This window comes from Etheostoma cragini, chromosome 5 (genome assembly GCF_013103735.1).
Source record: "Etheostoma cragini isolate CJK2018 chromosome 5, CSU_Ecrag_1.0, whole genome shotgun sequence".
NCBI classification, from domain to species: Eukaryota; Metazoa; Chordata; class Actinopteri; order Perciformes; family Percidae; genus Etheostoma; species Etheostoma cragini.
This window is the reverse complement of record NC_048411.1, coordinates 4,289,463-4,312,007: the sequence shown is the minus strand read 5'-3', so window position 1 is coordinate 4,312,007 and position 22,545 is coordinate 4,289,463. Positions and strand designations below refer to the sequence as shown.

Genomic DNA, 22,545 nt, shown 5'->3' with positions numbered 1-22,545 from the left:
ATCAGGAGGCATCTGGCGATTCTAATTAGTAAAGGGTTAAACTATACAGATAGCTAGAGCAACAAATAAACTTACTCAATAAGCCATGCAGAGCTACAGGAAGCAGCAAGACATTAGCACAGCTACACATTAAAAGTATCCCCATTCAGTATAAGAAGCCATCAGAACACTGGCAAGCAACACAGACCCGAGCCATCTTCTTGCGCAATTCAACCATGCAAAGCAGCAAGAAGGAGTAACAAAATGATTAAATAGCCTACATCACCTGTGAGCAAGGTGTTAATACAACACAGGTTAATAAGAAGGTAAAATAGTTAAAATGCAAGTTCATCTTTCATACATACCAAATGCTTTGTGTCAGACAATGTTTGTGCCACACTGTGTGATGCGCTCTGATGCAGACGTCGATTCAATTTTATTTATAGTATCAATTCATAACAAGAGTTCTCTTGAGACGTTACAGATAGAGTAGGTCTAGAATATAATTTACATAGACCCAACAGTTCTAGTAGTTCTCTCCAGATCAAGCAACAGTGCAACAGTGGTGAGGAAAAACCTTTTTTAAGGAAGAAAACTGGTACAGACCCAGGCTCTTGGTAGGTGGTGTCTAAAGGCCGGTTCAGGTTGAAATAAATAGTGGCAACTAGGGCTGGACGATCATGGCCAAAATGATAATCACGATTATTTTGATCAACATTGTGATCACGATTATTCTCACAATTATTTGTTTTCAACCAAAAACCAAATAGAATAACTTCTTCTTAAATATTTGCCAATATTGTCACATAGGCTGTTTATAACTGCTTCCACATCCATTTTATGTTACATTCTTCTTATGTTGAAGTTGCATGTTTTATAGGCATACAGCTGCAACACATGTAAATGAAAATTAGCTATCTAAAATATTTTTTTTATTTATTTTTATTCATCTCTAAGAAAGCTCCTTCACTTGTTTTCAACAATAACTGATTCAAAGAGCTAGGGAGAGAGAGGGAGTGCTACTCACAGAGAGACGGCTGACTCATTATGAACAGGTCCAGCACGGGTCGAACGGCGGATACACACGTCGTGTGTATGAAATGTCTGTATTGTATTTTTATGAACTATGATATTCTGGCCATGGGTCACATCTCTGGCCCAGGTCTAGCAGCCTCCGTCTCACACGCTGTTACTCTACGAACTGAAGTTAGCTGCATTCAATAACTTCGTCTGTGTTTTTTGCCGTGGCGGCCACGATAGCAGAGTTACCCGCGGAAACACTGGTACAAATACAGGTTTGCCCGTCATATTTAATAAGATACAGCTGTGTTAATAAAAAAATTATACTGTAGACAAATGCCAGGAGTGTGGACCGGTGCTGTGTCGCCGGTATATGCGGAGAGTAGCTGCTGAAAAACAACACAGACGGGAAAAAATTTTGCGTTTACTGGTAAACTGTAGTGAATGTGACATACATAATCTTACACCTTTTGATTAGACATGTAATTTACTGGCCTTGGTCACGGCAGGTAATGTTGACTGTTCGGGGAGTAGGGTCCCTTGAAATGTTTGGAATGCGTGATGACGTGGGACGTTATGGGGTTGGCATTAGGCTCAGCACCTTATTCTTTTTATATGTTTTTCCTGTGAAATTAACGGGCCACGCATTTGTGTGCTCAACGTGAGAACCATGAGACCGACTTATAACCGACTGCTATCTGTTGAATTTCCTCCTGTTACTCTGTCCTCTGTGACTGTATGCATCTAGAAACTAAGCTGCGCGATGCAGGGAACATCTGTGACTGGCACATGAGCAGAAAGGGGTTTACGGAGCGGTAGATTGGCTTTGCAAAAAAAACCGGAGAGTTCAATGAAAGGACGCTTGAAAAAAAAAAAAATCTCGATTACGCAAATTTGATCGTGGGAAGTCAAAATCCGACCGTGATTAAAATTTGATTCATTTTGCCGCCCTAATGGCAATAGATTTTCAGATCCATGCAGATCTTAAAAAGATTGTAGCTGGACGAGAACTGCCTTCTCTAACATCGTGAACATAAAAGGAAATTTAGAGATCGGACGATAGTTTGCAAGAACTAAAGTTTTCAGATTTGGCTTTTTAATAAAGAGCTGCACCTCTGCCTCTTTAAAACAAAAGGGGAACTCGACCAGATGTAAGACTACTGTTAATAATTGCTTGGATGTTTGGTCCAATAGTGTGCCACACCTTTTTAAAATGACTAGGTGGATCAATAGCACAAATTGAGGGTTTTAAATGTGTAACAAAATCAGTTAGGGCAGAGAGGGATACAGTCTCAAACTTACTGAAAACTGCTGCACACCCATTGGATATGGAAGGGTCATAGGCTGGAAGTGAGATGCTAGCTCTAATGGTGGTAATTTTTTCCACAAAGAAGTCACAGCACCCTCAGTCTGTCTGCTTTCCAGTGCTTCCTAAACACATACTATTACATAATACATATACATAATTATTCCAAAGAAGTATAAATGGCATCATGAATTTTAAAGCTGAGTTCAGTAACTTTGCTTGTTACCATCATCTGCAGCAGTGACAGGTTGTGCACTAACCATTTGGAAGTTGTTTTTGTGGGAGGTTCTTTGAACGATTGCTGCTTATTTAAATCGGCCACTTCAAAATTGTGGAAATTGACCAGCTAGTGAAGTGTGATACTACTAAACCTATGCTTTGGTTTGAAGCGTAAATATAAACATAGTGCAAAATATGTATTTCCAGACGCTGATTTACATTTTGAAGTCAGTTGTTTGGCATTACAAGTATGAAAAGCTGAGAGTCAGAAAAGAGACATTCCCAACCACTGCAATTGAGACGTCCTGCAAATGTATGATGTCTTCAGTTATTTAGGGTTTACCATATTGAATAGATGTGAAAATATGCACATAAAGAAAACTGAGAATTGATATGATTTTATTTTTCCAGCTATTATAATTTAAAGCAGAATATCTAATCTTTGGGTTAGAATAGAAACCAAAGGGGCACCCAGATAGCTCAGTTGGTAGAGCGGGTGCCCATGTATAGAGGTTTACTCCTCGACGCAGCCGCCCCGGGTTCGAATCCGGCCTGCAGCCGTTTGCTGCATGTCACTCCCCCTCTCTCTCCCCTTTCATGTCCTCAACTGTCCTATCAAATAAAGGCCTAAAATGCCCCAAAAAATTATCTTAAGAAAAAAGAATAGAAACCAAAGGTAGCTGGTGTCCTTGCCAGGTCCTTCATTAATCACGTAGAGGAAAGCAGAATGCTCAAACTGAATGCTTTAACATATGATTGCTGTAATCGTGATAATAAATGCTCTTAATTTACAGTTAGTTATTTTAATGAATATAACTAAATACCTCCTCCAAAAAAAAGAAAAGTGAGATGTTCCCAAACTTTTTTATTACCGTCTTGTGGCAAGCACAAAAACTTAGAAAAAACCTTTAAACACCCCTTGGAAAGACAAGGATATTGGTCCTAGGACCTAAAGACTTAAGAAATAATGTAGCTGTGTTTGAAAATCAAGAAAATAAATGAAATAATTGCATTACAAAGACCTTTCATAATTTGGATAACATTTGCCTGCGTAAAACACACACACACACACACACACACACACACACACACACACACACACACACACACACACACAAATTGTACCTCCATCTCTCTGACACGGCTAGATTACACTGCTAAAATCCAAAAGGGTGGTAGATTTTTATAACAATAGACAGCCTGAATTTAGCTAACTTGCTACAGGTGCACACTAGAATGTTCCGCTATTTAAAGCTTTTGCTATTGTGATAACTCGTTGGTGTGTGCTTTCTGACGCTGCCATTAAAGGAAAATGTAATTATAGTATTTATAGTTGGTTGAATCGCTGCATGTGCATTTGTAGCAATCTTCTTCCGTTCATGTCTTGTGCTCATATGCTCTCTATTATTCTTCACTTTGATGCAGTAGAAACACAGTATGTCTTCTCTCTTTGCAGCGTTGATTAGCGAAGATGCACTGTTAGAGGCCTAATGTATCTTTTTTTCTTCTTCTCATAGGTGCGGATTGAGACGGCTACAACCCTGAAGCTAAATATCCTTCTCGTACTTACTGTATATTCATTTTCAGTGCATCATTTTTTGCAACAAGTAATTCGAGCATGCTATTCTTATATTTGCTATCTACACCTCACTGCATCTGATGGCATACCATTTGCATCAGTCTTAGCTATGCCAAAGCAAATAAAGAATGCTTACGTGTGTGCTGATGAGCTGTTTGCATACCTACGCTAAGCAGTTTGATTTCAACCTTAACTCATGACTACCTGTTGATGACTTTGAGTTCCGGACAGAGCAATTCCTCCCAGTGAGTACATCTATCAAGAATGTGGAAATTACTGTCTATATCTATCTATAATTTGCAGGAACTGTCTGTCTGTTATGCGCATATCTCTTGAACTGTTAGTCTGATTGACAGGTGTCTTGCTACGGGCATGAACAAGTGCAGTGGCAAAATTGACGTTAGATTAGAAATCCAAAAGATATATATATATATATACACTACCGTTCAAAAGTTTGGGGTCACATTGAAATGTCCTTGTTTTTGAAGGAAAAACACTGTACTTTTCAATGAAGATAACTTTAAACTAGTCTTGGCTTTGAAGAAATACACTCTATACATTGCTAATGTGGTAAATGACTATTCTAGCTGCAAATGTCTGGTTTTTGGTGCAATATCTACATAGGTGTATAGAGGCCCATTTCCAGCAACTATCACTCCAGTGTTCTAATGGTACAATGTGTTTGCTCATAGGCTCAGAAGGCTAATTGATGATTAGAAAACCCTTGTGCAATCATGTTCACACATCTGAAAACAGTTTAGGTCGTTACAGAAGCTACAAAACTGACCTTCCTTTGAGCAGATTGAGTTTCTGGAGCATCACATTTGTGGGGTCAATTAAACGCTCAAAATGGCCAAAAAAAGAGAACTTTCATCTGAAACTCGACAGTCTATTCTTGTCCTTAGAAATGAAGGCTATTCCATGCGAGACATTGCTAAGAAATTGAAGATTTCCTACAACGGTGTGTACTACTCCCTTCAGAGCACAGCACAAACAGGCTCTAACCAGAGTAGAAAAAGAAGTGGGAGGCCGCGTTCCACAACTGAGCAAGAAGATAAGTACATTAGAGTCTCTAGTTTGAGAAACAGACACACAGGTCCCCAACTGGCATCTTCATTAAATAGTACCCGCAAAACACCAGTGTCAACATCTACAGTGAAGAGGCGGCTGCGGGATTCTGGGCTTCAGGGCAGAGTGGCAAAGAAAAAGCCATACCTGAGACTGGCCAATAAAAGAAAAAGATTAAGATGGGCAAAAGAACACAGACATTGGACAGAGGAAGACTGGAAAAAAGTGTTGTGGACAGATGAATCCAAGTTTGAGGTGTTTGGATCACAAAAAAGAACGTTTGTGAGACGCAGAACAAATGAAAAGATGCTGGCCTGACGCCATCTGTTAAGCATGGTGGAGGTAATATGATGGTCTGGGGTTGCTTTGGTGCTGGTGAGGTGGGAGATTTGTACAGGGTAAAAGGTATTCTGAATAAGGAAGGCTATCACTCCATTTTGCAACGCCATGCCATACCCAGTGGACAGCGCTTGATTGGAGCCAATTTCATCCTACAACAGGACAATGACCCTAAACACACCTCCAAATTGTGCAAGAACTATTTAGAGCAGAAGCAGGCAGCTGGTATTCTATCGGTAATGGAGTGGCCAGCGCAGTCACCAGATCTGAACCCCATTGAGCTGTTGTGGGAGCAGCTTGACCGTATGGTACGCAAGAAGTGCCCATCCAACCAATCCAACTTGTGGGGGCTGCTTCTGGAAGCGTGGGGTGCAATTTCTCCAGATTACCTCAACAAATGAACAGCTAGAATGCCAAAGGTCTGCAATGCCGTAATTGCTGCAATTGGAGGAGTCTTTGACGAAAGCAAAGTTTGATGTAAAAAAAATCTTATTTCAAATACAAATCATTATTTCTAACCTTGTCAATGTCTTGACTCTATTTTCTATTCATTTCACAATGTATGGTGGTGAATAAGTGTGACTTTTCAGGAAAACACAAAATTGTTTGGGTGACCCCAAACTTTTGAACGTTAGTGTATATATATTATATATATATAGATTAAAAGAAGCACACATTGGCTTTTGCCGCTTTAGCCGCTTACCACTCCCCCTTTCACACTGTGTACTGAGTGACCACATCGCAGCACTTACGCATATAGTCCTCTTCCGGTGGTTTATTAATGCAGATTGCTGATTAGCGCTCATAACAGGCTGGGTGGGTAGCTCACTGCCATGAGCCCATGAGGCTAATGTCCACTCCACATTTTCATTGTGATATTTTGTGATTGCATTCTGAATCTGCCCCGTTCTGTCAGGTACATTAGTAGGTAAATAGTAGGGTTTACCGGGGAGTTGCATAGGAAGTGGTTCGGGATCCTTCTGTAGGTCATTTTGGGGTACAATTTGGTTTTGATGCATTCTACAAGCAGCAATACCATAGGCCGAGAAATTAGACCTTTCCAAACGGGCACATTTTCAACTGACACAGCACTAGTGCTTTTTATCCCGCGATGAGTAGAATCAACATTTCACTATGAACATATGAACATTTTCACCTCTCCATTTACCCCTTTTTCTACCTCTTAATTTCTCTTTTCTTTGTTTAGTACCTTGAGGCTATCTTCGGGCTGCTCTTCCAGTTGTTGCAGCAGGTGACAGAGTGTGACACTAAAATGCAGGTGCTCCATGTCATCTCCTGTGTCATCGAGAGAGTGAACATCCAGGTGAGTTCTGAGATATTAAACAAAGAAGTGTTTGGAACGTATTACTCTTCAGATAAACACTCACACTCCTTGTTTTGGACATCTTGGGTGATATATATATACTGCAGCCGTTTTCTGAAAATTGGAATCATCGATTTGTACTCTGCTGGGGACGTGTGAAGCTGTAAAAAAACATTACAACACAGATACAAAACATTCGTCACCATGTACAACCCACAGACCACCAAGGTATATCAACCATTGATTTTTCATATCCAGAGACACTGGGATTGATAGTCACCGTGAGTCCAGTTCTTGGCTCTTTGTAAATCCCAAGGCCGAAGGCAGCTTTTGTTCTCATGTCTGCTCTCATTTACCCTGACGATAAAGTCTCCACTGCAGTGCTTTTGTGGCCATATGGATTTTTCTTTTTCTTTTTCTGAGCATCCAATAAGTCGTTCTAATCCACTTAACTGTCAACCTTTAAAAAACTTGACCTTCCTCTTGACCCCCCCCCCCTCCCCACGCTCTTTTCAAATCCGTTTTAGGCACATTCCCTTAAACAATCCCTTGACTTATATCTATTGTAGAAATGGCTTTCATCATCCTTAGGAACTGTCACTCTGGTTAAGTCTTCCTCAGCCACTGACCCTGGCTAAACTTCTAGAGGCAGTGGATGTTCCGTAAATATTCTAACTCTTCTCAAAAGGGATTTCGAACCCACAAAGAGTGGCAGCAGCTGAGAGAACTAGGCACTGAGACCATGAGTGCAGCCTGTGTTGAAATGAACATGACAGATATGCTGAGATGTAGCTCTTTTTCCTGCTGTCAGTGTCTTAAATATCATCCTAGGCTGGTTTGTGGATCTGTTTTCTCACCTTTTATCTTTTTCTTCAAGGCTGTATGTCGTGTTTCTTGTTTACGGTTCCCTCGGTCTCTAGCCAACCTCTTATAAAGGGTTAATGGAGCAAAAAATCCCAGTGTGTGCTGCAGGGAATACAGGGAGCATAAATCAGTACAAAATAAATGCCCCCCCAAATGTCTAAGAGTTGGCTGGCTGCACTGCAAATGTGCAAATTGTAGTGGCATTCCAATAGATTCAATTGCTTTTTATTAATGATTAGCAATTTCACAATAAAATAGGCCCTCCTGTGCTGGTTGCCTGCACATACGGGTTAGGGTCAGACATGGGGGGATACTTATTGTGCAAACAGAGTAAAGGTCTTAGTTTAGTGTAGTATTATATAGTGTATGGTTATATCACAGCTATGAATCAATCACATTGCTTGATTTGAGCTACCCGTTTTATGAATCATAAGAGAGAATATAAAATACAGCACAGTTTTGTTAAAAACAAATGATTGTTGTAGAGGTTGCTGTTAAAGATGTTCCGATATTGATACCAGTATTTCCTCCGATAATGCTTAAAACGCTGTTTAATTTGTAGTGTTGAGCATAGTGTTGTTTTTTTATTTAATTTAGTAAAATATTGTTATTTAGAAAAAGTATTGCACATTTTTTTCTGAATTTCCTTCTAATGCTCATTTAACTTTGCATGTTCAAGTTGAGAAATGCACATTTCAAAATCGAATTTGATGGATATACAGAACATACTACTTTGCTGGGACTGGGAAAATACAGAGAACACCATTGTCCTGTCACAGCTCACAAAAAAGACTTGTATCATCTGCATCATCAACAACAGACATAGGTTTGATAGTAAAATAGTTGTTGTGGAAGATACAGGTTGAAGTTCACAATGTGTGTTTTGCATTTAATCTTTCATTTTTTTGGGCTTCAGATTCGGCCTTACGTAGGCTGTCTGGTGCAGTACCTGCCCCTGCTCTGGAAGCAGTCTGAAGACCACAACATGCTACGATGTGCCATCCTCACTACACTCATTCACCTGGTACAGGTAAGGTGATGAAGGCCCACACATGCTCATTGTTCATGCATGGAAGCATCCGTCTCAGCCAGGCAGAATTCGCCAAGTGTATTATGTTTATGCACCAACTGCAGACAATACGTGTGTGTTTGTTTCACATCACCTGGCTTAAATACAATAATGAAACGAAATTAAACATTGTGTTACTATAAACTGCAGTAAATATCAACTACTTACTACATATCATTCAACTAGTGGCTGTAAAACACCAATTACGTTGATTAGAAGAACAATTCAACCAAAAAAAGGTATTTTATAATCACCTGTGAAGGGGGTACAATTAAAGGCCTTGCACAAGAGCGCTGTTGAGCAGCTTGAGCCTAGATGTTTGTCTATGCCAGTCTTTTCATATGGTTGCTGTCAGATAGAAATGTATTGCCTGAACCAAACTCACTCACATGATTTTGGTTCAGTGCACAAATTTGGCTGGCTTACCATCATTTTAAATCAAGCCGGGACTAATCTCCCCCAGGATCCCAAGAAAAGAGTCCATTACCTAAACGATTGGAATAAGCAAAACTGAAACAAAAAGCTATGAACATCAAATAAAACTTGACAGGGAGGTTTAAAGGATCTGTGGGTTAAATAGCTCCTTTAATGTATAGTTTATTGGACATTGGGAGCGGAATTACCAGGTTCTGCAGCGTGACAGGTGGTACTGTTCAGTGGATTTGGCAAAATGTTTTTCTGGCCACACGTTTCTGAGGCGGAGTTAAAAAAATGTCTGTTAGGGAGACCTGCGGCAGGTGCATTTCCCCCAAACAGCTGGATTACTGTGACACCAAACTTTATTTTCATTTTTTGACCCTGTCCCCACCTGACAGAAACTATGACTGGGCTGGACACAGCGCAACATGGAGAGAGGCTCCGTCTGTCTTTCCTCCTTGTTGTTGTTATTTTCGGATTCAACTGCTCACACATTAAGCAAACAAATGGTCTAAACCTCAGATTAACGGTCAAGTGCAATGTAAAGATTCAGTTTTTGTGTTTGTAGGGTAACTTGTATACTTCATTGGCAATCAATGGCCTCAATATTAATCAGGTTGATCACTAACTGAAGTTAGGAAGAAAATAGCCTGAGAAAAAACGCCATTCCCCACAGCATTGTAGCAGCGTGTCTCAGCCTGCAGAAAGATTTGGACCCCTATGTGCCTGTGGCCGCATTACTTCACAGATGAAGCGCTCAGTGGTAGAGACGCACTCCTTTTGAAATAGTAACACATTTACAAGAACACCACTATGGGAGCCACCGCAAGCCTACAGCTGAAGGGGCTTGGATTAGCAAATTGTGTAACCACATTATATGGTAGATTTTAATATATCCAATATAATGCTGACATTAATAAAATATGGTTAAAGTTCTATAGTTACTTCTTGGTTCAAACTAGTTCAAAGAAAATTATTTCAAATCAAGAGATGCTGTTCTATACAAAACAACTTGGTCTATTGTATGCTACGAAGCTTTGTAGAGTATACTCTATGTTTCCAAAAGGATATAGTCTTTGTTCAAGTAATAATACAGATATTACAGATACAATTAATATAGAACAATAGATCCTTCTTGTTAGTAAAATTCAACAACAGGGCTTGAGCTCACCTACACAAATTAGAGATGGAGTAGCATTAAAGGCAAAGCAAAAAGATGTGTACTGTTCATCATTGTTTTCTTTACCCATAGATCAATTTTAGCAGGGAAGCGGAATTCAAATTACAAATGGTCACTGTACATCCAGCACACACAATACTGGATTACTGGAGATTATTCCGACTTCTAATAATCATTTAAGGCTGAGTATATATGATGCTGTGCTGGAGGGGAATACATACATTTTATTCTGGCTTTCAGCCTCCCTGTAGGAAACCAATGTATTGAAATATACCATTGTGTTCGCTATAATGGATTTTTACAATGTATTATTATTTAACTGTGTTCCCAGCTGCACAGTCCTTGACTGTCCTCTGAGTTAAAAGCCATGTGGTACTGTAGAAGTCAACGTGACACAATGCACAGCTGCTCATTCCTCTTCCTCATCTTATATAATAGGACCATACTTATGTACAATGCGTGTTCATGTGTAACAGATGGGTGTGGCCGTTATACTTTAAAGAGCAATTCTCCCATTTTCATAATTTTCAACTCACCCCTGTGCCACCTGAAAATTTGTACGACAACTAAATGGACATTGAGTTAGATTGTGCAGTTTTACCTGAGCCTTTTCTCAACTAACTGATGTAAATTGGCACATGCTGTTTTAAAAGAGGCATAACATGAACGTAATACACTTGTAAATAACTTTCACCGTAAGGCACTTAAATGCAGCCAAACATAAGTACAAACAGCCACTATTTATGACACCTCCTTGTCAGTGTAAGTGGGAAAAGTTGCACACGATCTGCAGCGTGCTTACTCAGCTACATACAGTAAATCTTATATTTATTGTAAATTAAATAAAATATATATTCTAAATTATTTATTATATGCTATATTAGTACATGTTGTATAAGTTATGCTCTTGCATCAGAAGTGTAGCATGGGGACAGTGTGCCCACCAGCTAGCGAGGAGCACGAGCAGGAGAGTTTTAAAATGAGCAGAGAGAATTTTTAAATGTTGAAGTTGTATCTTCTCCCGCTCCAACTTTGCTTCGGTAACGCTCACACTATGAGTTTGAAGCATTCCCCAGCCCATCTCTTGGTTGTTGCAGCACAGTGGATGAACGGTGCCCGCCCTCCTCCCTTTTAGCTGGTGGAGCTTTGGGCATTAAGGGAGGCTGGGCACTTTTCATCTGATGAATACAATGCAGCTTTTTTTTTAGAGCGAGCAGTAGTAGGAGTGGAGCTTCAGTGCCGTGCGATATTGAGCGGAGTGGCTTTAAATCAGGAGAGCGGAGGAGCGAACAGCTCCATGAGTTGCGTAAATTCTCCACACTCCACTCAGCTCATATGTTTTGGCTCACAAGGTGTGCATTGCTGGGAAGGGGGTGAGTCTGTAGCGAAGTTTCCATCCTCGTCAATCGTATTATTTGAAGTTAGGTTAAAAAAAACTCATGCAAATAAAGCTGTTAAAAGTGTGTTTCCATCCAACGGCTTTAAAGCGAATAAAAACCCGTGCGAAATGATGTCACAGCTGTTTTGCGACCAAATTGACATATCAAAATGATTTGAGACATTTGAAGGTGTTTCCATTCATTTTCGCAGTCAATCGCAAAACATTCAAGCAAACATTTGCAACCAAAGTGGATCTCGCCGTCTACCAACAAATGATCAATATTGCAGCAAATTGTAAAAAGTCCTCATGTGCCGCTGTGAGACAACTCTTTGTTGGCCATTTCCTTTGCGAGTTCCTGATAAATTATGGCATTTCTTTGATTTTTGCTTTCTTGAAAATTATATTTTGCTCGTAAATTAAATTCAAAAAGTCTCTTGTCTCCTCATTCGTCCACTTCCATCTGTCTTTGTTGACACCCGCTATGTGTGCAGACAGAGCGGAAATACTGTCCGGAAATGAACTAAAACTTCTTCTTCGATTTTTGGTGGGTTGCAACCATAAAATGATCTAAAACTCAATCGCAATTCATTATTTATTCGGCAAATAACGTTTCCATCCGAGTTTATGGCATAAGCCGTATATCATTCAAGATAAAATCTGATGAGACCAAACGTATTCCCTTTGAGTCGATATTCATGAAATTCTATCAAATTTTACTGCTTCCATAAGGCATTTTTCTTTCGATATTGCTTAATTCGGATAAAAACATGTGGCTGGAAACATAGCTTATGCTTCTCCACTCTGCTCAGAGGGTCTGCAGGAAACACATTAAGCCAAAGCACATAAAGTACCGTTCTCAAAGCCCCTGAATTCTTTGTCAGGTTTTCCTAATTTGGCATTTACTTGCTGTTTCTGTGTGTTCTCACAGGGCCTGGGGGCAGAGTCTAAGAATCTGTACCCTTTCCTTCTTCCTGTCATCCAGCTGAGCACCGATGTTTCCCAGCCGCCACATGTGTATTTACTGGAAGATGGACTGGAGCTTTGGTATGGACACATTTTCCACATGCATATAGACAAAACGTTATATAAAAGAAAATCCCCAATGCACACATTCATAATGATCTGTTTCCCTCTCTTGCACGTCAGTCCACATACCTAGAGTATGACCATAGCTCTCTCTCTCTCTCTCTCTCTCTCAATCTCGCTCTCTCTCTTTTCCCCTTTTTTTCTGTCGCTTAATTCACCGAAGTCTTTTTTTGTCATATTAGTCATCCTCATTTACTGACTCGCGTTGAGTACGTATATGGTATCCAAAAGCAAACACTTTGCAGATAAGCAGTGGTAAATGGGCTCAAAGTGACATCTTGTTATAATTCACATTTTCACAGGCAACCACTGTAGGTGGGCGATGAAGCTGTTGATAATTCATGTGCCTCACAATCTTGCCTTTATGCAATTGTTTTGGCCAAATGCTATTTCCAGTCTCAAGAATCTTCTGCAAAACAATGTGCTCACTTTTGCAATTGTATTACGACTGCAAAAAGGTTTGGTTTAGTAGAAGATAATTTGCCTGTCTGTGGAGAGCTGTGATGTCCAGCATGCTACCTGTACTCTGAGTACAAAGCCACAGTCTTATGTCTCTTTTTTGTCTTTGATACTTCCTGATGAACAGTCATGCCCTATTTGTTTGCTTTGTTTACAGAATCAATGTCATTTTCTTTTGCTTTTATCTTTTATCAGCTGATTGTCCTGCCAATCTTTGGGTCTCTCAGGATCATTCGGATTGCTTAGCCTCCTGTATTGCTGCTTGCAGCTTTTTCCGGAACCATTGTACCCCTAAATAACTTACAGAAGGCCCTCAAAGAAGAGCACTGCGTGGCAGTTTTTTAGCCATTAAAGGCTTAACCACAGAGCATGGCCAATGACTTAAAGTCCAACCCCGGACAAAAAACTAGCCAGCCTCCTAATGCTACAGCCAGAAGTAGGGCTGCATGATTATGGCCAAAATGCTAATCACGATTATTTTGATCAATATTGAGATCACGATTAATTATCACAATTATTTGTTGATTTTAACCAAAACAAATTTTATAGTCACATAGGCTATTCATAGCTGCTTTCACATCCATATTATGCTACATTCTTCTGTCTTAAGTTGTATGTTGTATAGACATACAGCTGCAACACATGTAAATGAAAATAAGCTGAAATAAATAGACTTAAAAAAAAAACTGATCTCTGAAATCTCCTTCAATTGTTTTCACCAATAACTTATTAAAAGAGCTAGGGAGAGAGGAGGAGAGCGTCGGATGCTACTCACAGAGAGACGGCTGATTCGTTATGAATGGGTCCAGCACGGGTCGAATGGCGGGTCAGCAGTTACAGACGCTAACTAGCACCGACTAGCACTGGTCATCGCTGTTGCCTGAAAAACAACACACACAGGACAAAATGTTGCGTTTTCTGCTAAACTGGTAAATCTTGAGACCGACGTATAACTGACTGCTATCTGTTGAGTTTTCCTCATGCTACTCTGTCCTTTGGGACTTTCTACATCTTGAAACTAAGCTGCACGGGGTGCAGTGAACTACTCTGACTGGCTCATGAGCAGACGGTAGTAGCGGTAGATTGGCTTTGCAAAAAACCTGGAGCGTGCTATTAAATGACGCTTTAAAAAAAATAATCGCTCGATCGCGCAAATTTGATCGTGGGAAGTCAAAATCGCGATCGCGATTAAAATTCGATTAATTGTGCAGCCCTACTGTTAGCCACAAAGGTTTGCAACCTTTTGGCATCATTTTGGATGTATTTTAGGACGGCGGTGCTGTTGATCCAAAAAAAAACTGGAGTCTCCAAATGTTACCTCAAGCTCTCTCCTTAGCATCCTGTCCATCCTAGCAGCAAGGACCGCGCTGGCCACCTCCAGCCTTGGGAAAGTCACCACCTTTAATGGTGCAACTCTGGCCTTCCCAATCACAAACGAAATGTGAGGTAGACCACTATCACGAGTCAGTTTCAGATGGCTGACTGCCCCATAACCTCGCTCACTTGCATCGCAGAAGTTGGGCATCTGTGCTCCTTTTAACTTCAAAATCTGGTGGCCTAAGGCATCTCCGGATTCTTAGGCTGGAAATCAGGTCAAGATTTTTTAGCCCCTCCTTAGATTTGTGTACATCCACAATTTAGCTTGCACAGGTCCTGTAGTATTCCTTTCCCTGTCAGCATGACTGGTGCTAGGAACTCTAGAGGATCGTATACTGAGTTCAACACAGACAGAATGCTTCAGCGGGTAACTGATTGTTGTTTCGGTGTGATCGAGAGGAAGAACATGTCTGACTCATTGTCCCAGCGTATGCCAAGAGCTCTTTGTAGGGGCAGTTTGTCTTCATCAACGTCTAGATATTTGACCTCTTTTGTTCTCTCTTCAGCTGGAACAGAAGCCAGGACTGCTCGACTGTTACTGGTCCATTTGGTGAGGTTAAATCCACCTGTGGAGCATACTGATCTGAGCTCCTTTACCAGACAGATTGCTTGGCTCTCATTTGGGACTGATTTGAGACAGTTGTCTACATAAACGTTGTAACAAATCGTGCTGTGGACTTCAGCACCACACTTTCTTTCATTATCATCAGCCGTCCGCTTCAGTGCAAAATCGTCACAGCTCGGTGATGAGACTGCTCCGAAGAGATGCATCATCATCTGGTACTCTGCTAGCGGTTGCTTGGTATTACCATCTGGCCACCAAAGGAATCTGAGGAAGTCCACATCATCTTTAGGTATTCTTACTTGATGGAGCGTTCCTTTGATGTCTCCCATCACTGCTACTGGTTCCTGTCAGGATCCTAGGAGTACACCCAACAAGGTGTTTGTAAGGTCAGGACCCTGCAACAGCTCAAGTTCCTTGAAATGAAGAGGTACAATCAAACACCACTCGTGTTGTCATTTTTTTGTGGTAGACACTATTATTAGGAATGTACCACAGTCTACCATCTTTCCGGGGGAGTTGTTCCTCTGGCACTCTTCTGCAAGCCCTTTCCTCAAGAAACCATTATAGTCCTTGCGAAAGGCTTCATCTTTTAGGAATCTGCGGGCAAGATTTAGTGCTCTTTGTTTCGCCACCGTCCTGTTGTTTGGTAGGCTGATGTTATACTGACGGAACAGAAGTTGTATTTCATAGTGGCCCTCTTTTATTTTGAATGAGCTCTTCATTACACAAAAGAATTTCTTGTCTTCAAATGAGTTTTCTTTTTTTTTTCAATGTCAACTCTGAGAAGTCTTGGTTGTATTGTTGTACAAGAAGCTCTTCCAGCTTGACCACCGATATCTTTTTGGACCTTATCCGAGGTTGAACATGGTCATCCATAGATGCAGTACTGCCAAGAGGTCAATTTATACTCCAACTTAGGTGTGTTAGGGCTCAGTAAGGCCCCTCACCCTGGCTATTGATCACTCTGAGTGGCTCCATTGCCTTTGGGACATTTTCACTAATCAATAGGCCTACTTTCAGACAACCGCTCTACCACTGAGCTCATGAAACTTTAGCAATGTTATTGCTCCTGTTGTCTGAATCCTGCTTAATTGCTGACTTGGGATTTCCTGGAGTCAAGTTCTCTATATGCAAGATAGTAGGGTGTTTCTTCTCACAGGAACGACACGTGAGACGTTTCTTGTCATCTTTACCCCGGAGGCTTGCTCCAACCTAAGTCAAATTTCTCGTATGTGTCTTCATACCTGGCCAATAAAGCGGATTCTGATTCTGATTTGACCTTTTGATCAAGCAGGCAAAGCAGAGTCCATTTTTATTTAGCAGCTCAACTTTCTCATTTTGGGGAATCTTTATTATCTCCATTTTTTTCTTCACATGCACTTCTTTACAGAAAGCGCAAGGCTTGACAAAAGCGTTAAAGGCTGTATGGATGATCAGTCAATTTTTGTCTCATACCAGTGCAAAGATTCAGTCATTCTCACATCCTCAGGCAGCAGTTTCTGAAAAGATTCATGATAAATTCATTTTGCAGTCTTTATGCAAATTTATTTGCACCTTCATTAATACTGTTACCCTTAGCACCCTCTTTCATCTGTGTTTTTATTTCAATCATTTTCCGTGTGCAGTGTGAAAGTTTCCCGCTGCGTGTTGCGCTGAGTGATTTGAACGCTTTCCTTTGTTGCGCGACGTCCATCTCAGTAAACCCAGCATCAGTGACTCCACCTTCACTTCCTTTTGCCATTGTTACAGTTTTCGTTCTCAACCTTTGTTTTTTGTTTTGTTTATTTGAATTACTTCATGCACACTGCCGTTTTTATTTCTGTTTCAGTTAGTTTCCATCAGTTAAATTGCTTTATTTCCATGAGCATATCCTTTTATCTCTGGTCACCTTTTCCTCGTGTAGACCTGTTTACTTTTATTTCCTTCTGCTCGTGATATTTTCATTCAAATCTGAGTGTCACTTAAGGTTTTCCTCTTTCTGTGTACAGATGTAGATACGCGGTGTGAAGCCTATAGTTTTATTAGTTTGTAGTTTATAGGTAGTCTAATGGATTTATTTGTCTGCTTATCAAACACTTCTTTCATTCATTTGTCACTTTTGAATGTTTGATTGTAACCAGGTTCAGAAAACGGTGCTTTCGCTCGCGTACTCACAGTACCTGTGAAATCAGATTCTGGCAGCAGTCCAGATCAATCCAAAAAGTCACTGGTCTCATCCATTCATTTCCACGTTGACTGGCGTCCTTTTTTGCATTCAGATGGACTATTTTTCAACTTAAATGTAGGAGCGGTCAGTAAATCAACGCACATTTGTTTGTAGTGTCACAATGATCCATTCCTTTATTGCATAACTGCAACAGCAATATTAATAAACTTGTATTAAACATAAAGAAAAAAAACATTTGTCTTACAAAATGTGGTTGAAAAATAGTTTGTCTCATCTCCACACAACTCAGTCTGTGTTCAGAAGATTGTGTCGGCCGGTAACTTTCCCACGCAGATTTGGGTTCCAAGACAAAACTTTATTTTAAAGCTTTAGGAAATTATTTAAAAAAAAATTGAAACTTTCATGATAATACACAGTCGAAGATAGTCAGATAGTATTGTTGGCGGACCATTACGTCAGACTCAGTGGTGTGTGAAACCGAGGCAGGGTAGCGGAAAGTAGCACACTTTTTAATTATATAGGCAATATGACACACCCATACAGATATTCTGTGAACTGCCAATACACGGGCTGACAATCGACCAGGGCTGATAATGGGTCTATCGCTACTGTTTTATATTTTAAGGGCGTTTTCACACCTGTAGTTCAGATGACTCTGTGCAGCAACCTAATGCATGGACTTGTACTGTGCAGTCCTGTGAAATTTGACCATATGGCATAGATAGGCAATTACCTGGGGCGTCTTATGCATTTGTAGAACACAACCGTTAAACCTGTTCTGGTGCTGACTAAGAGCCATGAAACCCTTTTTTTCTATTTTAGATACAAATGTGTAAAAGCTGTTGACATTGTCACTGTACTCACTGATTAGTTAAATAATCATATGATTTATTTGACATGTTTCTTTTTATCAGATTTTTCTTTACGTCAAACCAACGCCATTGCTTTCCTCTGTCACTTTCTCTTTCCGCCTTATTTTCCACCTTTCTGATGCACATGTTCTCTTCTTCTCTCTGTCTTTGTAATTTGTCCTGTTGTATTTCTCTTTCTATTTTTGCCACCTTTAATCTGTCTTTTGTACTCTTTTCTCACAACTCACCCCCATTTTCTGTTTTATTCTCTCCGTCTCCTTCTCTCTCCTCCTTTCCTTTTACTTTCCCTTCTGCCTGCTCATCTTATTTTCTCCCTCTCATCATGCAGGTTGGTGACTTTGGAGAACAGCCCAGCCATCACCCCGGAGCTGCTCAGAATTTTCCAGAACATGTCAGCTTTGCTAGGTGAGCTAACATGTGTTTTCTTTTTTTTTGTCTGTGTATGTGATGTGTGTGCAAATGGGTTTGAATTTTGTCCCCCACTTCATGGCGTTTAGGATTAACATATACATTGAATTAGTGGTAGGAAAGAAAGGTATCACAATAAGCACGGTATGGCTTTCTGTGTAATAGGGATATTTGTTTGACTGGGTATTGTTCATAAGAGAGATGAAATATATTACATCAAAACAGTCTGTGAGGTGAAAAAAGGCTGAATAATCTGAAAAAATGAACCAGCATTATACAGGATGATTAAATACTGTCAAATCACAGAGAAGCTGAGAGAATGAGGACGGAAAGTTGATGCAATCCACGGACCTGGTATTCATTTTCATAGTTTTATTACCTCTTCTGGAAAGTGTAGCTTGCGAACATCACATTTGTGGTGTTGCAGTAGCTTTTAGGCATCAAGACCACTACTCTGGGTCTGTAGGCATCTGTGACAGTGGCAGATTGAATGGAAGTGGCTGGATGATGTATCACAAGCCTGGAGCATTGGGACGCCTCACTTGCTGTCACCACGCACACGCACACATATACACACACATTTACACACACACACTTAAGTGTGAAGATGAACAGTATTGATTTTGGTGCTTCTGCACATAACAAGTGAATCTGACTAATATGAACACTACTGTAGTCTGTTACTGGAGCATATGATCACTTAATGTGTAAATAAGGAATCCATGAGACACAGAACAGCAAGAGACTTACAAAGACCATCACGGATGGATAAAACCGAGGGGAAAGGATATGAAGAGAAAAAAGGGAAGATTATTAGCCGGTGTTAGAAGATGATGAATGGTTGATGATGGCAACAGAATTAATGAAGATGAAGTGACAAATAGTAAAGAAAAAAAAGGTTATTCACTGGAGGTGTCCTCTGAGGAGCTTTTGACAAGGATGGATGAAAAGATAAGAGAGGCCCTTTTTCTAGATCTGAACAGAAAAGCTAAACCAAAGGAAATTACCAAAATATAAAAAGTTGGTTTTCTACAACGCAACACAGCCAGTCATGTTAAATTTGAGATCAATCACAGGCAATTACAGGGGGCTTGAAGGTGACAAAAACAACGTCTGCAGCCAAAGCATGCAAAAGCCCAGCGTTGGCAAACTGTGCTTTTTTTTCCAATCCAATTTTAGGTACATGGGGGAAGGGGTTGTCACTATGACTCAACAGCTACAATGCTGAAAAATTTCATAGAGCATTCATCTGTGTACAAGCAAGGACGATAAACCTGGTAAAAATAAAAATAAAATAAAAATTGATTGAAAAACACAAGTTCATTTACACACTCAGAAGTCTGACAGTGTGACTAGCAGAACGTCAGTCCCTAACATGGTTGATCTCTCACTCACACGCACACACACACAGAAGATTATAAGCAGGTGTTGGAAGAAAATGAATGATTTATGAAGTGGTGGCAACAAAATTGATGAAGTAACAAATTGTATACAAAAATTAAAAAAGGTTATTCACTGGAGTTGTGGTCGGAGGAGCTTAATACATGGGTGGGTGAAAAGAAAAGAGAGGCCCTTTTTCTAGATCTGAACAGAAAAGCTAAACCAAAGGAAATGACAAAAAAATCTGAATCGGCTTTATTTGCCCGGTATGAGGACACATACGAGGAATTTTGCTTTGGATCATCATCATTGCTCACAACGCGCTTACACATACAAAGCAAACAATATATACGCACTATAAACAGAAACAATATAGACAGGTTGAGACAGTAGTGCAATGAAGCGTGTGCAGGAGTAAATTATAATTATGATAGTTATTATTTTAATTATGGAGCATAGTGCAGAGGGTGCTGGAATAATTAGTATTATTTTATTGTATACAGTATGAACAGCCCTGAAATAGAGAATGATGAATAAATAACTAGAACCAGTAGACCCATGCTGATTAGATACAGTGGTGCTGGGTTAATGCAAAGGAATTGAACCTGGCACTGTGAGTAAGAAGTCATCTGTTCATCAGAGTGATGGCTTGTGGAAGGAAGTTTTCTACAACGCAGCACAGCCAGTCATGTTAAATTGGAGATCAATCACAGGCAATTACAGGGGCCTTGAAGGTGACAAAAACAACGTGTGCAGGCAAGGCATGCAAAAGCCCAGCATTGGCAAACTGTGCTTTTTTTCAGTCCATATGTGGGATTAGGAATGTGGGAAGGGGTTGTTACTGTGACTCAACAGCAACAATGCGGAAACATTTCATGGCACATTCATCTGTTTCTACAAGCAAGAACGATAAACCTAGGAAAAATGAAAATAAAATAAGTTGATTGAAAAAACAAGTGCATTTATATGCTCAGAAGTCTGACAGTGGGACTAGCAGAACGTCTGTCCCTAACATGATTGATGACACACACACACGCACGGACACTTAAGTGGGAAGATGAACAGTATTGATTTTGGTGCTTCTGCACATAACGAGTGAATCAGACTAATGTGAACACTACTGTAGCCTGATTGGGGTACTGGAGCATGTGATCATGCATATGAAAACTTGATTGAAAAACACAAGGGCATTTATACACTCAGAAGTCTGACGGTGGGACTAGTAGAACATCTCTCCCTAACATGATTGATGAAGATCTTTCAAGTTATTAGTGCACACTGATCAGCTCCCATGTGTGTAAGGGGCTTGATTAATGATGGACTGAAGGAGGGAAGAATGAATGTAACATTGAAAAGAGGGTGTGAGACTGAGAGAAGATGGAGGGAAATTAAAGACCACCCTTTAAATTACAATACTTTGATAATTAAGGAAAGAAGTGGACAGATAAGGCAATGTAGGGTTAGAGGTTGACATATGGAGGTGGAAACACAGAGTCCAGAAAGTAAGGATGTGTAGAAAATTTCAATAGACTGGAGGAGAAGGTATGGTCGCAGGTCAAAACTGAACGCTGAACACGAAATAAGTGGAGAAACACTCTTGCATTTATTTACATAATTTAATGAAAAACATGAGAGGAAATCAACTTGGCTTTTGCCTTTTACTCTTTTCTTTTTCATCATCTTTGGCTGGTTTTCAACAGAACATTTGGGGATTCATTTATTTAGGCCATGGAGAACAGTGGAGGGATGTGGGCCATTGAGAAGAATTTGGCCTGGTATGGTGTCGCAGCGTGCCAGGTGTGTGGCCTGGCCTGCCTGATAAAGAGCCCCGCTCCATCACTGCTGAACTGGGGCAGCAAATTCCCTAATTAGAATGTCAACAGCCTTGCCTTGGCTACATTGTTAGACTACCACTATGTCCTGTATCACTGCCACCACGCTCTGAACTAGGACATATTTCAGCTGTGTGTGCTGCACTGACTAGTGATGATGGAGAGCAAGCAGGGAAGTTTTTTTTTTTTTCCTTTCTTCAAGGAAAAATCACATCACACTAATTAGATTGAGCAGTTGGAACTTAAAGATCCAATCCGAAGGAATTTCTCCCCTCTAGCGTTCGGATCATGTATCACAATCAACTAAGCCCACGCTGTTCAAAGTACATATTACAACTTGGGTAACCTTCCCGCTTCAAAAAGCCAGTTTTTTCAATATTACTAGTGCAGCCAAAGACATGTCAGACCATCCCCGCTAAGGTCAATGATACTGTAATGAGAGAGCTTTCAGTCTCACCTTTTGCTTGTGAAAGAATGTGATCACACAGTTAACTGCATGGCTAATGTACTCCATGGATCAATCTGGGCATCCCCTTCAGAAGGACACTCTTTTTATTACAGGCTTCAACGAGAAGTAATCACTGATTACAGCTATCGTGTGTGTGTGTGTGTGTGTGTGTGTGTGTGTGTGTGTGTGTGTGTGTGTGTGTGTGT

The 22,545-nt window shown here is 40.3% G+C and overlaps 1 protein-coding gene across 1 annotated transcript in view; it reads left to right on the top strand.

The window, feature by feature from the left end:
• The window catches only part of ipo11 (importin 11), a 130,872-nt gene that overhangs the window by 56,112 nt on the left and 52,215 nt on the right, over window positions 1-22,545 (top strand). Inside the window, exons 17-22 of the mRNA XM_034871622.1 lie at window positions 4,042-4,075; window positions 4,308-4,348; window positions 6,718-6,834; window positions 8,615-8,728; window positions 12,674-12,789; window positions 18,600-18,676. Of these exons, the coding sequence (XP_034727513.1) occupies window positions 4,042-4,075; window positions 4,308-4,348; window positions 6,718-6,834; window positions 8,615-8,728; window positions 12,674-12,789; window positions 18,600-18,676 (499 nt within the window). The remainder of the gene's footprint in view (window positions 1-4,041; window positions 4,076-4,307; window positions 4,349-6,717; window positions 6,835-8,614; window positions 8,729-12,673; window positions 12,790-18,599; window positions 18,677-22,545) is intronic.